Source organism: Diadema antillarum, unplaced genomic scaffold (genome assembly GCF_040938485.1).
Source record: "Diadema antillarum isolate AM-2024a unplaced genomic scaffold, OU_Dant_1.0 scf00000043, whole genome shotgun sequence".
Classification (NCBI taxonomy): Eukaryota; Metazoa; Echinodermata; class Echinoidea; order Diadematoida; family Diadematidae; genus Diadema; species Diadema antillarum.
Genome location: NW_027270932.1, coordinates 1287454 through 1303274, shown reverse-complemented (window position 1 = coordinate 1303274; position 15821 = coordinate 1287454). Strand labels below are relative to the sequence as shown.

The 15821-nt window shown below is 37.6% G+C and overlaps 1 protein-coding gene across 1 annotated transcript in view; it reads left to right on the top strand.

Moving 5' to 3' along the window:
- The window catches only part of LOC139713321 (pleckstrin homology domain-containing family G member 5-like), a 117448-nt gene that overhangs the window by 67887 nt on the left and 33740 nt on the right, over window positions 1–15821 (top strand). The window contains exon 3 of the mRNA XM_071625070.1: window positions 2021–2116. Coding sequence (XP_071481171.1) covers window positions 2021–2116 — 96 coding nt within the window. The remainder of the gene's footprint in view (window positions 1–2020; window positions 2117–15821) is intronic.

Here is a 15821-nt window from a genome sequence, read left to right as displayed (position 1 = left end):
TGCATGTGAACACAAGGGCAAAGGTCATAATTTCAATAACTTTCATGTATACTCAGTATGGTTCACAAAATATCACACTCAACAATTCAATATTTCTGTTCATCTAAACACACACATATTGAGATATTCCTGCCCATAGAACAGGTACAAACATTCTTGATATTATGTGTATATGTGCATATATATTTATACACACTGTGTATAATTAAATCTCACCACTATTTTGTTGGTTTGCGCCCGCCTATTATTTTTACATGCTATCACATTTTTCAAAGTATATCTTTTGCTGGATTGATCAGTAACTTTTTTTTTAGCTTATTCCCCATCAAAATCATGGAATCTTTTGCCAATTTAGATATTCAAATGTTTGAGTGATTATAGTGGTTATGGCAGGTAAATATTAGATTTCTAATGCCATTTTCATGAATTTCTTCAAAAAAAGCAGAACAAGTCAGTATTGTAAGGTCTTAGAACATCTTGACTTATGCAGGTATTATTTTGTCGCGTCAGAGATCTATTTTTAGGTTTATTTTGTTTTGATGCAAAGGAAGTGATGTGCATGTCATCCAGTCTTGAATATCAGGCAGTCGTGATGTGCAGAATTCTAAAGTTTGTATGTGTTTTTTCAATGGTTTTTGTTTGTTTGTTTTTTGTCATATCTGTGGTGACCAGATAATGACTTACAGTAGTATCTTTGTTGTTGTTGTTTATTTTTTAGTTTCCCCATTATTACTTGCAAAATGTTTTCTTAGCTCTTCCTGTGTACCTTTCGAGTCATAACAGCAACTTGATACTCCTGATGAAAATTCAGTGTGTCTGAAGGATTCGAAATGACAGTGAACTTTAATATTACACTGTGTGTTCCTGCATGAAGGAGCAATAGTGTGCATGTAAATGTGTGGTTATGTTTAAATTTCTCACACATGTTACAGCAGGAAGCAGTTGGGTGTTTGTGAATGTGTGGGAGTGTTTATGTGTGTGAGAGTATGTTTGTCAAATTCAGCCAAAATTCCCACTATCTTAAAAAAAAAGTCGAGCATCTGTATACACTGTTCAGCTCCCTAATGTACTCTAGAATATAATTGTATAAGTGGAATTTTTCGTGGAATTTTTCATGGTGTTGAAATTTCCACACATTTCGCACAACCATAGTGCAAAATTAAAAGCACACAAATATTTTTGCTTGTTATATGTACAATGATTAAATGTCTCGATTCTGCGGAATTCAAAACATGCAAAATTCCTCTTACCCAGCCCACCGTGAAAAATTACTTGGGTGACACTTTTACAGTAAGTGCCAGATTTATCTGCAAATGATACTGTCTGAAAAGTTTGTACATCGTTCAGTTATGCAATGTTTCTGTGTGTAGTGGCTTGCGTAACAGTGGAAGAAAGGCAAATGTGTATGACACATCTCCTTATTCTTCTGGTTAAGTCTGTCTCCTTCAATTAGCTGCAGATTCTAGCAGACTCTGTGTGTTCACCGTAATTCATCCCATGGGATACCTTTGGAACAAGAAAATGAAATATTGCGTATGGTGTTCAGCCTCCTTCCTGTTTCATATTCTTCTCGTATAGAATAAGTATTCTGTAAAACTTTGCAACCAAAGTAAGAGTTTATTTTTTTATATTGTGATTCTCACTTTTTGCAATGTGGCAGTGTTGATACTGTATTGTCAATCAACCACAAATGACAAGGGAAAAAAAAGAATCAGATTAGTGTGTAAGAATAGAATATTCAATGGAGGGGTTGATGTGTTGTGATTATTCCCTTCATTGAATAACTGCCACTTTTTTCCTCCCGCCTCAGCCCATCCCAATGCTTCCCCCCCCCCTTTTTTTAGGGGGGGGGGGGGGGGAGGGAGAAGGGGATAGTGGGATTGTGGATAAAAAGACTTGATCCTCAAAAAGAACAGCTTGTGTATTTAATCCAATGTGATTTATTGTTCTTCTTTTATCAATCTTCATGTATTTTTATTCCTCTCTTTTCATCATCCCCCTCCTCTCTTTTTTCGGCCAGAATGCGCCCAATTCTCCGCAAGCCGGGAGAACCAACCGACGCCGCTCTCCGAGTACGCCCAATGCACCAGACCCAAACATGCTGCAGAGAGGACAGGTAAAACCATCTGATCCAAACTCATTTTCAAATGTAGGACTGTGTGTTTATCATTGGGTGAGATTCTCCAAACTTTGATTGGATTCTTGAATCAAACTTCACCCCCATTGAGTTGTGCTGCATTCAGTACTAAAACAACATTTGACTACCTACCACCAAAGACATCAGGTAACAGGTCCTTTGACAGTACCTGAGAATGGAAGGAGGTGTTTGTAATTTAACCAATTGCTTACGGGGAAGGTGATGAATCATGTCAAAAGCTCTATGAGGGAAAGGCAATGTGTGGGAGGTAAGGGGTTAAATATGAGACTAACCTGTTTGCGCAACCCTCCCCTCCCACATTGTTTTGTCTCATTTGCGAAAGCGGGGAACCATCTCACGGTTCCCGTAGCATGTTTTGGGGTTTTTTTTGCGCTTGAATTCTTTTCTGTTTTGGATCGCGAGGCAAATTCATCATGGAGATGTTGAAGCCAGACAGAGGGGAAGAAATCAATCACAGTGATACCAGCGAGAAATCGTTTGCTGGATATCACTGATTAGACCTCCCGTCATCCGGCTGCTCTCGCCGTTTCTCGTCGGAGCGTGTCCGGAGGGCCTATAGCGGGGCCTTGATCGGCGGCCGTTTGATTCCCAATTTTCTGTTTCCTCCCCTCCAATCACTGGATGTGATTGAATCCCTCAATCCGGTCCGGGGGGGGGGGGGGGGGGGGGGGAGAAATTGTCAACAAAATGAGGGATAATTTGTGATTTGGGAATCTTCGAATCCTTCGGGGAGAGAGGAAGTGGATTAATCCACATCAGCTGTCGTCACGATCAGACTGCATGTTCTTGTTTTGTTTGTTTCTGCTCTGTAGATTCCAACTGTTTGTATCTTTAGAAGACAGAATCAATTCTGTCTCAAAAACACATGTTTTCCTGCAAGGATGAGCATGTACTAAGTCAAAGTCTCGTGATGTAGACATGTGGCAAGTAGGATTAGAAATTAAAATCATTTGCCCCACAGCCTTCATAGACTCTTGTCCACGGAATCGTATGATTTGCAAGGAGTGATATGAGTTTGTCGGATAATGTGGCATAAACTTTTTTCCAGTTGATGCAGTATTTTCTGCTTTGTCTGTAATGTTAGTTAGGCTATGCTGAGGAATTCCAGGATGTTATTCCTCTGATTTGAATGTGAAAGTATTCATAGTAATTCCCTGGGGGGGGGGGGGGGGGGGAGCTGAGGAACTTTCTTCACTCCCACAAGAAGTCCATTAACCCGTTGAGAAAGGTTTGATTTTGCTACAACACGCATTTCCCATAGACACCTGCCCGAGTATACTCGGGACTCGTCCTCAACAGGTTGATATTGATATACCAGTTTGATATTGATTGTTATTTTAACTTTCTTTTCCTCTTTGAAAATTATAAGTAGCAATGGAGTACCTACTGTCACACACAGTGCAGTTAACTGTTGTTATGCAATTAATTTCACAGTGGTCTGTACATGAAAGTTGAGATGCACAAAATTAATAGAGTAATGCCAAGTATCAGACTCTTGAAAACACTTAGCGGTCAAAACAAACCTTCGTTTAGTGTAAGTATCATTCATCTGTACCTTGCTACACCCTCCCCCGTTTTGTTTTGTTTTGCTGTTTTTTGAGGGAATGAGGTGGGGGGGGGGGGAGGGGGAACTATCACTTTTAATCTATGCAACTTTCAGTCTTGCCAGCTAATTTCCTTAACCCGCTCATCATGGGAAAATGATGGTCTTATACCAATGGTATGGGCAATTAAGACTCTCACTGGGAATGGATTAGATATGGATGTCAAAGTTGCGAGTGTCAATTGTGAAACAGGATAAAGAAATGCAAACCCTTCTTGTACCATCAGGTTGTAGAAAAGAATTTATGCGATGTTGCTGTAGATTATTTTGAATGCTAGTATGAAGTGAATGAATATATCATTGATTTCTTTTTTCTCAATGATGTATGGAAGACAATATGAAGTCCTTGCCACACATATTCTTCACAGATCCTAGTCAAAGTCTGCCAGGAACCGGTCAAAAAACACTTTTTGTTACTATTTTGGGGGTATTTTTTTGACATTATTCATCATGTGGTCATTTGAGTGTGTTACGACCTTTTAATGCATTTTTTGACGGAGTGGTGTGTAATACGTGTGAAGTCAGAAGAAAGAGGAAGTAACTCCCACATAGTAGAAGGAAGGAAACAGCATGGGAATCTGTGTCTTCTGTGGGGGAATTTCAAACCTGCAGCGTTTGCCGGCATGGAGCTTTCAATCAGGAATTCGGGAATTAAATGCAGCAAGGTTTTAGTTTATTACGACATGTTCTTATCCCTGGGGGTCCACCTTTTTTTTCTGCAAAGAAATATCCATGTTTCACATCGAAAACAACCCTTCTGTTGGTGTTTTTGTGTTGTGATTGTTTGGGCAAGTCTTGCCGGTGATGGCAATGAGCGGTGAGATGTGTCCATCTTCTCTTCACATCAACCCCATCCTTCCCCAAGCAAATTCAAGTTTTGTACGTTTATTTCTTAGCCTGTTCGTTGGGGGTTGTTGTTGTTTTTTTAATGCATTTCTGTCAATCAGCTGGAATTTGCTTGAATTGTCTATGTTCTGTCCTTTAGTTCCCCCTTTTCATAAATGCACTCTACAAACATGCTGCTCCCCTCCCCAAAGAAAAGGGGGAGTATTATGTAAATTATGGGTCGGTTTACAGCTGCATGACTTGTTTACTTGTAATTTCTGACTCAAAGGCAGTGGAGGGAGGTTTGGACATGTGTCAAGAACTTTTTCAAAGCTCAAAAATAAAAAAACAAAAACATATAACTCGTAGTAGTTTGATGAGATTAAGAGGGGAAATTTGGATGACAGAAAACTTGTGACCTTTCCAAATAGTATGCACCTGTTTGTCTGCCTTGGTCTGCTATGGACATCACGATGGCCACTGTTGCCAGGACAATTTCGAAACAGAATGTACCGTTTTTGTCGGAAGGCAGACGAGTCTTAAAGCGCGCTTGAGAGCCTGTTGAAAGATGCGCAAAAATATTTGTTAGTAATCTCTCTTCAGCAGCTAATAAGTAGGAGAAGTCTGGGTTGACAATCTGGGATTACCGCGGTTTGTTAATACTTCTGAATTGCTTTGGTCCAGTACCGGAAATGTTTGTAGTGATTCTGAAGGCTGTTCACACTAAGTGATAAAAAAGTAGAAAACAAAACAGATAAATCAATAAATGAATAATGAAATGAATAGATATATGAATGAATGAATGAATGAATAAATGAATAGATGAATGAATAAATATATAAATGAATAAATAGATAAATGAATGAATTAACTAATAATAATAATAATGATACTAAATAAATGAGACTTCAGAAAACTCAAGACATGATATGGGGTGGATTCTTCCAAAGCAAGTTTACCGAAATGTACCAAAGTGCAATTATTTTATGTGTGTTTTATTGTCACAGTATAAAGCAAGATTCATACTCTGCAAGAGGGAAAAAAAATCACAAGTTGAGTCACATGACTTCTTACTCCAAGTTTAGACAAGTCCCTGCTGCCACATGTGAAACATGAGTTGCAGGTAATCCTCTCAGGCTAACATTTACACACACACACACACACACACACACACACACACACACACACACACACACACACACACACACACACACACAAAGAAAGAAAAAGCTCCAAAGTTGCCTACAAAATTAACAGATCCACCTGTGCATGCTCATCATTTTTGCAACAGTGGGGCTATATCAAAGTTTCATTGCAGCGTGAATGGTAGTATATAGTCTGATATTTTGAAATTTAGATATCGATGTCGACCAAGGAGCCCAGTCCTCCTCTCTGTAGAGGCCATGGTGAATGTTTATGTTGCTCTCAAACTTGGGGAATGGGAAAGGCAAATCAGCAAAATGTATATGTTGATGTGATGGGATTTTAGTGAAATATTCCCTCAGTGCACTCCCAAGTCACCTATCAATTTTATTCTTTATTTCAAAGTAAGGACATCTTCCTACATCATTATGACTTTGGGTTATCTTTTTTTTAACCCGTTGAGGACGGGCTGATTTTGCTACAACACGCATTTCCCATAGAACCCTGCCCGAGTATACTCGGGACCCGTCCTCCATGGGTTTAATAATGGTAATTATGTACTTCATGGGGGGAAAAAAGTGTTTCGTGCATAAGTAAACAAGGATGATGAAAGTTTTTATGGAGTGTAATTCAAGTTGTATTGTAGTATTAGGAAATCATCTGTGATGGCATGCCATAAAACCCAGCAAGGCTCAGATACATCTAGGTCACATGACCGACAACCCCTGACGTATCATGAACAGTATGTTCATACTGATTGCCATTGATATTCATACTCCTGTATATTGTTTGCTGGATGTAAATATCATTGAATTGAAACTGAAACTGTAATACTCATACTATGTGAGGTTCACAGAGAGACCAAAATGAGATTTTCTTTTATGAATTTCTATCAAATGACCAACTTTCTTATTGTCGATATAGATAGAATATGATATTCAATATTGTGGTATCTTTGTTATTTACTGAGCAGTGTACATGGGAAGTGAATGCAATTATGATAGAATGTGTTCACAACAAATGCAGAACAACTACTCAAGCAATTTCCAAAGTGCCATGACCAAGTTAGCCGTTGTGACTTCCTTGAAATTTACTTTTGTTCCTGATCAACTTCCCTTTCTTATCGCTTCATTCACAAAATGGTTGCTGTGTCTCTGGCAATGTTTTTCCCTTTAAACAAAGTTGGCTTTATTTTTTGCTACACTTTTCCCCATATTGCTCAAGTCCATTGGAAGTGGGCAATTACATCAGGCGCATACACATTCCTACCGTTTGAATTTCTATTTATACTCGAGCATTAGTTATTAGTAGGACACTCAATTTTTAGATGTTCTAAAATAGCATCCTTTTTAGGGTTTATCAGTTTGGATGTACACCAACAGGCAAAAAAAAAAATGTGTCAGTATAATGGATGTGACAGTCTTCCTTGATAAAAGATAAAAATTGAATGATGAATAAGAATCTAATAGGTCCCGGTGCTTGGCAAGAAACAGATTTTACAGTGTGTAGACAGTATAGAAGTTAAATGAGGCATGAAGTAGGATTCTAACCTAGCTGCTTTTTTATGAACACTATCTTCTGTTTGAAAAAAAAGAGATATAAATGCAAGCTTGCTTTTCCATATTTCTTTCCCCTGACATTATTGGGCATCTTCAGGAAAGCAGCCATAGTCTGTAATAAAGCTGCATGTAAAGCATGTATTTACCAAAATAACAGTTGAACACAAATCAATGTGGGAGAAGATTTTTGAAATTAAGGTACCAACACATTAATTTTTCTCTCGCTCTTTCCTCAAAAAGTTGTAACAGGTGATGTCACCCAAAATAATTCATACCACATGTCCTTATTTGGGTACACCACTCAAGAAAGTAATTTAGTTCATCACTGCCTTAAAAGGGATCATATAGCTGTTGTTGAGACCTAACTTCAGGTTTCTAAAATTTTTTTTTTTTTTTTTGGTTTGATAATGATAAACCTCTTATGAAATATGAAAGAGAATGTAATTCCAAGAGGATTCAACATTTATTTGATAGAAATTGGTTTTGAAATGGCTGAGATATCCAAAATAGAGCAAGCCTACTAAAAGGTGGGACCCACCTTTTATTAGGATTGCTTTGTTTTACTTTGCTTTTGGATGTCTCAGCCATTCCAAAACCGATTTTCATCTTATAAACTTTGAATTCCTCCTAGAATGGTATGCTCTGTATTATTTCATAAGTGTTTTTTTTTTTGTATCTCGCAAAAAGTTATAAGCCCAAACATCATATCCACCAATACTATACCATCCCTTTAAAGAAAAACAGATATATAATTTTATTATCACATAAGCGTACGTGTGGGTATTGAGCACAGAAGAATTTGTCTCATGAGTTCTACAAGACAGGGTTAACAGGAAATGTGCTTTGAACTTTCCAATGGGGGCGCTGTGCTAATCTGTCAGTGAATGCACAGATATGATAGGTATTCCTCTGTCTATTGTGTGTGTGTGTGTAGTTAAGCAGATATTGAGATTTCGTCAATAGAGGGGGTGTGGGGATCTGTGAAAAGGACAAAAATTCTTGATTAGATTATCTTTTCCCTCCCTTCTGAGTCAATGTCGTTTAGAATGAGTGTAACGAGGAAGTTACAAAGGGGGGTGGGGAGTGGTAGCTAAGCTTCAGGAAGCCTATAGAAGACAGACTTGGAATTGGATTGCCCTTCTACCAGGGGGGAAAAAACAAGGCCAAAGATATGATATAATCAGTGTTATTTGGATGGACAGTAGATCCTTATGCGTTATCATTTCTGTGTCATCTCTGAAGATAGGAGCAGAGTGGTTAAGAGTGTTTTACACAAACTTGACCTTTCTTTACAATTATTAATGTTAAGTTGTCTGGACACACACACACACAAAAATAGTTCAATATAGTTCCAAGAAACAGTAATGGGCAAATCCACCATCATGAGGTGATGATGTCATTGCGATTCAATTTTTCTTTAGGGTAATACTAAATATTGTATCATATAGAAATACTGCCAGAAATCTTACACATATAACCTCTCTCCCTCTTCCACATTTTTCCTTGCAGAGTTATTTCAAGTTTTTCATTTGACTAGAAGGGTGTACAAATCTATGATTCATTGGTTTTGGTTTCATGTTGAAGAAGAATTGAATTGAAGAAATCTAATGAAGAAATCTAAAGGTTCGAATGAAGATTAGTGAGAGATTGATTAACTTCACCATTCCTGCCAAAATGAAATGATGACATGGCGGAGGAAATATCAGTTGTTTCTGCTTCACCAAGAGAAGATTCATTTTTAATATCAACTTCAACAGTTAGAAAGGAGGCATAAATAAAACAACTGCTACCCAAATGCATCAGTGTTAGTGCAAGATGGAAAAACTCTACTCAGATTTTTCCACATCAACATCTCTCAAGGAAAACTCCAGCAATGGAACAGAAAAAAAAAAGAATGCAAGAAAGTTTCATATATCAGAGTCCAGTGGGACAACTGTAATGAAGAATGATTTGCAATCGCCATGGCAACCGGTGATGTACATTCATCACCTCGAGGGCATCTCCCTTGTTACTGTGGTAGTCGTTAAGAATTGGTACTTAGTACTGCTGTTGTAATAGTTCCTTTGTAAATCATGCTCCATAGAGTTTGCAACGTAAAAACAACAACTACATGAAGTAGTTTGAGAGAGATGAAGAGGTGGGAGAAGGAAAAATGATGAAATAGGAAACTGGAAAAATATTGATATCAATTACGGTAAAAGCATTCATTTAGCAACTTTTGCAAAGAAGCTAAGAAGAAATGTACATGAAGAGTTTGAATGGAAAAACACATAATTATGAATGATTTGTTTTTCTGGGTTTTTTTTTTTGGCGGGGGGGGGGGGGGGGGTAGGCCATCGTCAAATACTGCACTCGTTACATAACAAATATTTTTAAAGATGTTATTACAATCATCACATATATTTCAATTACTGTCTTTGTTTTTCAGCAGATTTAATCTCAGATATCTCAAATTGATAAAAATGGATATATTCTGTTCTTGCATTCAAACTCTTCAGATAAAATTCACACTCTTCATATAATGTATGAAGGAGTTTGAATTGCAAAAGCAGATATATCCATTTTATCAATTTGCATTATGAGAGATTGTATATAATACTTGTCTAAAGGGGATGGCTAGTAACCGATCAGTGGGAATCAGTGGGAATGCTGGGGGATGATTGTTCCAATTCTTGCAGGATTCATTTAAGAGTACAATATATATCTACTGTTGTGTGAAAATTATTTGCTTTAGAATGGTCTCACATTCACTTAATGTGCAGATTAATGCCCCGTCACTGACCAGGCATGCTAAACCTGGAAACATTAAACTGCACATTACTTTAATATGAGACCGTTCTCAAGCAAATAATTTTCACACAACAGTAGGTATAAAATGTACTCTTAAATGAATCCCACAAGGATTGGAGCAATAATCTCTCAGCATTCCCACTGATTCCCTCTGATAGGTTACTAGCCATCCCCTTTAATATAAATAATACAAACAATGGTAGTTCAAGTGACAGTTTTAGTTTCAGTTTTTAGAGGTTAGATGGAAGCAAAAATAGTAACAATCAAAACTTGCCTTACCACTAGCAATAGGAACATTACCTATTGTTTCTGTATCAGTCGTAGTTGTGTAGTAGAGATAGGAGGAGGAGGAGGAATAGGAGGAGTACAACAATAGTTTCAAAACCTTGGGTAGAATGAACCTCATTTCATTTTTGCGTTATTACACCTTCGAAATAATGAACCTTCAGAATGACTAACTGACTTTATGCAGTACGCCATCAAAGTGCTTTCACAGTTAAGATGTGAGTGGGCGAGTAGGACGTATGGTATTCTGTTGGGACAAGATATAAAGGGGATAAAGTCCGAATTGTGGATTAAGGGAATACAGCGATATGACTAGGATAGACGATCAGTGAAGTTTGAGGTATATTGAAGAATATCTGTTCAAAAGTCATGAATTGTTGGTGCATCTATTGCTGCAAGAGAAGACTAAAACATTTTGTGATTTCATGCATGGACAACAAATGAAAACAAAAACAAAAACAAAGAAACTTCAACATATTTTCACTTTTCTAGCATACATTTGATATGGAAATGTGATGCAGCTCAGGCTGGTCAATTTTAAGATATTTAGAATTCAAAAATTTTACAAGATTAAAAGTTAAGTATAAATGCACCTTAGAATGGTACATAGCAGTGTATGCATGGCTCTGTGATTTTTGTTATGTTTTGTTTTGTTTTCATTTTTGCACTTGCATATGGTGATATTGTTATGTGCTTGTAATTGGTGAATATCATTTCATTCGCAGACACTGCAGTGATTCACCCAAACTCTCCAATTCTTTCAAACCTGCAAGAAAGAAGAAGTAAACTTTGAGCAATTTTCCTTTTTTTTTCAGTATTACAGGCCCATTTTACTCACAGTGCACATTACTACATATAGCAGTCAGAAGGGAATACAACCTTTTTATTACAAAGGGAATGTGGGAAAATTTTACCTCAGTCACAGGCCTCAGCTGTATCCCGCAAGGGAAACCCCCCCCCCAAAAAAAAAAAGTACTGTAAATTGCACAGTATAAAATGAAACCATCATTCCCCCCCCCCCACCCCCACCCCTTCTTTCTTTGCAACTTCCTTCCTAGGTTCAATGATGAATCCTAGTACCTTCCGGATCACAAGACCTTTACACACCAAACTTTTGCAATACTGCGGGTTGATTTGTGATAAGAATGGAGAGAGAGATATAGCAGACTGAACTGCCAATCTGTGTCGTGTGTTTTCATAAAACTTGTTTTTAGTAACAACTGCCACTTTTCTATGACAAATTTGCTCTCAGCCAATCAGATGCAAGGTTTTCAGTAGCTTATAACAACTGTCGTAACTTGTTACTGTTACATGAAGTTTTATGAAATGGTGCCCCGATCAACATTCTCAAAGTTTGGTATGATTTCACATAATGCCCAGACTAGCTCATTTGGAATTCTTGTGTAAATATTTGCAATGCCATATCAATGCGAGGATATAAAGCAAATGACAGAATGCTATAAATTTTCATTTTGTATTAAAAAAAAGTATGTGTTCCCCAAGGCCGAGATATTTTGAGGCAGAGATATCAAAAGGAAAAAATATATATATTTATATCTATGTTCATCATTCCAGCCCAATTTCTTTTTTTGAGGCAATTTGCTTTTTTCATTTCTTTTTTAATAAAAAAAAGTTGTTAGAGCACTGAAAAACATCTCCTTTATAAAAATTGATGTTTTTTCAGAGGAAAAGATCACATTATGTATTTTAGACTCCTGCATCTACTTGAATTTATTTGAATCCATTTCCCTTTTTTTTTAACAAAGCTGGTGACTATCCTGAAAATATTTTGGCAGGTTGTTTTAGAAAATATGTCAGAGAGCAATTTTGGGAAAGCAAAAACAAAAACAAAAAATCATGCCCTTCTTTTTTCCAACATAGGCAGGATGCTAAACATGTTTCGTTTTTGTTTTTTTGTGTGCGTTATCACAAGAATTTTAGTTTCCTGCAAAAATGAATGAATTGTGTGTTATTTTTTTATTTTTTTTTTTTTAGTGATAAGGCATCACACACACACACATACACACACACACACACACTTATACGTGCTCATATGCACTTTTGCAGTTATGTGGCTAACAGCCAGGGGAAAAAAAAAATCTTTGTTAATGTTTGAGAAATTTTGACCACTGGAAGGATGTATGACATGACACCCACATTTCATTCAGAACCGGATCATATTTGCCGGCAGAATGGTGGAGGCAGCAATTAGAAATCCAAAATTGGCTGTGGTGGGTTCTTTTTGTTTTATTGTTTTTCCTCTGTTTTTTATGGTCAGTGGTTTTACAATTTGTCCATGAATGATTTGTGACACACAATGGGAGAAAGAATTGTCTATTCCCCTTTTGTAGTGTATGACATCATTAGTGTCCTGTTATTTTGTTCTTTTTTTATCTGTTAATTTTTTTGTCCTGTCCCTTGTTTATGATTTTGCCTGAAGCTTTTATTGATATTTAAATTCATTCAGAGTCTTTTGCATTTAATATATTTGCAGATGAAATGCAGCCATTTTTTCCCATTTTCAAAAACAATACGACATACAGTCGGTGAATTCAAGCATCAGTAAAATTACATGATTATTCAGCAGAATGGAAAGATATGTTGATTTTGAGCTATTTAGGAAAGAAGAGTAAAGGGTGATTTGATGTGTGATTATATTATGGCAGATCTATTAGTTGAATTGGAATGCAGAAGGCTGTTTTTAAATAAGCAAGTAGCTTGAAGAGCTTATCTCAATGTTCTAGTAGCGTTCTCACATTCTGGAAAGGTTCAAACATGCTTCATCTTCATACACTTCAATTTGAATGGTACATCTTGTCGGCCAAGACAAGCTCCCATTAAACTTGTGTCATTCCAGGAGAGGGAAAAAAAAAATCTGGTTCTGGTTATAAACGGGAAAAAAATGATGAACCTTCAGTTTGAAAGTTTTCTGTTGGCTACAACATATTGATTCAATATGTGGCACCAATTTTCAGCATTTTTTTTTTTTTTTGCATAGATCTACTTCAATAGCAGAACACAATTTTAAGTGATCCCATTGCCACGTGCTGCATCAGACGGTTAAGAGTTGTTATTTTCCCCCATAGTATCATTTCATTTCAATACACAAGAATGTCTGGCCTCTAGCTCTGATGATTGTGGTCAAGTTTGAATGTGAACGAAATGCACTTTTATCGACTAAACAACCTGTTAATGACAGGTTGAAGGAAATACTATTCATTCATTTTTTTCCCCCAGAAAACATTTATGACACCACTTCCCAAGTTCCTGCAATTAAGTTGGACCATGTGTGTTTGTATAGCACGAGCATATTTTTATGGCAAGTGGGCGGTGATAAAGGAACAAATCCTGTACGTGAGTGTGTGACGTCGGTGGCAGTTTGGCCAAAGGTTGATTTTGAACCCCCAACTATTCCTTGGCATATACATATGCATGAATGGTTTATATGTTAGTAATTATTTCCCGCTATGCCATAAACAGTCTGATGTTTGGATTCAAAGGACGAGTCGGTTTTATCGTGCACACTGCTCTTGTGGACTGTCATAAGAGGGCATGACTTGGTGATTGTTTGCAAATTTGCGATCTCTTTATTTATCACTCAACTGCTTTCATAATTGTCAGTAAAATATCCATCCCTTCTCCTGGTTTATATATTTTTTTAGTTCTCTTCTTTCCCCTTTATTCCCTCAAGGGAGTGTAAAGTTGCGAAGAAAAGTATTATTCAGAATGAGTAACAGACATCTATTGTGAAGGTCATATTGCAGAGGATCAAAGTCTAGCTCACTGATATGAGAGCATTTGTTACCGTGGAGGTGTAGAGGTGAAGCTGTGAGGGGCATTGCTATTAACATTTGTTTGGAACGGTAATACTGAGCGGATGGTGCAGCGGCACTGTGCCAATGCTACGGCTGAGGAGTTTCGTACAAAGGTCCAGCAGAAATCGGCTGTCCGCATACAAGCAGGTACAACTACACAAGGTGAGTGCCCCGTTTGTCCGACATCCGTGCCTACCGGATTTGGGTGGACCCATGGTTGGAACCAGCATCCATAGACCAGACTCTCTCCGTGCACCACTGCAGTACAACAACAGGTCCTTCCTCCCCCTACACATGCACCACGGCAAAGCTCTTTGAGCAAAGAAGCTCTTTCCGCGCTCGCTAGTCGTTCCGTTTATAGGCAGGGATAATCTTATGTGGACTTTACAGGTTCACTATTGTGCTAATGTCTTGAAGGTATTCGAAATAGGATCGTTGGTCATTGATCAAGGTAAGGAGTTGTTTTCATTTAATCCCTCATCAAGTAAAGAGGAAAAAAAAAGTTGTCTGTCCTTGTGATCGCAAGGAAGGTATACAAAGGTTGATAAGATCATCTTGCCCTGGTGGCTGGTCCTGTTCAGGCTTGCGTAAATGGGGTGTAAGAAGAGGAGTTAAAGGTTAGACAAATTGTTTTATTGGTACCAAAGTCCTCCTCCAACCATACAGGTGAGGAAGGTGTTTTGCACCCCGTTTTGTGACTGTTAGCAATTTCTGGTGTGCTGGAAAGGAGCTAGGACCTATGGAGGCTCAATGAGGAAGGGCATATAGGCGCTCAGTTATGAGGTCCCTGGGTTCAAGCCCACCAGCACCAGTAGTTGTGCCCCTTGTTTGGCCAAGCACTTTATTCTCATTGCCTCATCCACTGGAAGGGACTTACGGCTGGTCCGTCCTTGGTACTGGTAGCTTACTCTCGAGCAAGCGACAGTCTGAGTTGGTGTTTCCTTGTTGGTCATGTCAAAATAGATTCTAGTATTGATATACAAACGTAGAGATAAATCATGATATGTGTTAAGTCAACCTCAATAATCAGTGAAGGAATGGCATTTAGCTCTTTAATATATTCCATATCTATCAATATAAGTCATCTAAGGAGTATCTATTTTGTATGGACTAGATTTACAGATACTGCTCCTTGAAAGATAGCCCTGAAAGGCATATAACTTATAGTACCTAGTGCTCATCTTCCTTAAAAAAATATATAATGTAAAGCAAACAAACATTATTGTAAAAACATGAATTATCTTCATGTCTGAAAGAGCTCCATAGCAAAAAGCAATTAAAAATTATTATATTCTGTTCTTAAAAAATAATGTGGTATCATGATATGATTAAGAGATATGTAGTGAAGAATGTACAAAATGTAAAATGTGAACATGTAACAATATCATGATTAACGACTTTAAATAACTTGAGACTGAAGCGATGAGTTTTCTTCAATATGGCTGCCCTTCATTACAGTCTAACTTGAGTTCTAGCAAGTAAATTTAAATTGATCAATATCTGTAGCACGTCTTCATGTTCGTTTTTCCCAAAGCCCTATCACCACTTTAAGCCTGTAGTGTGTGCTTTGGCACGGAAAACCCCACATCGGTCCCCACACACCGTTCAAAGTGCAGAAAGGGGAATGTAATATAAACAAAGCG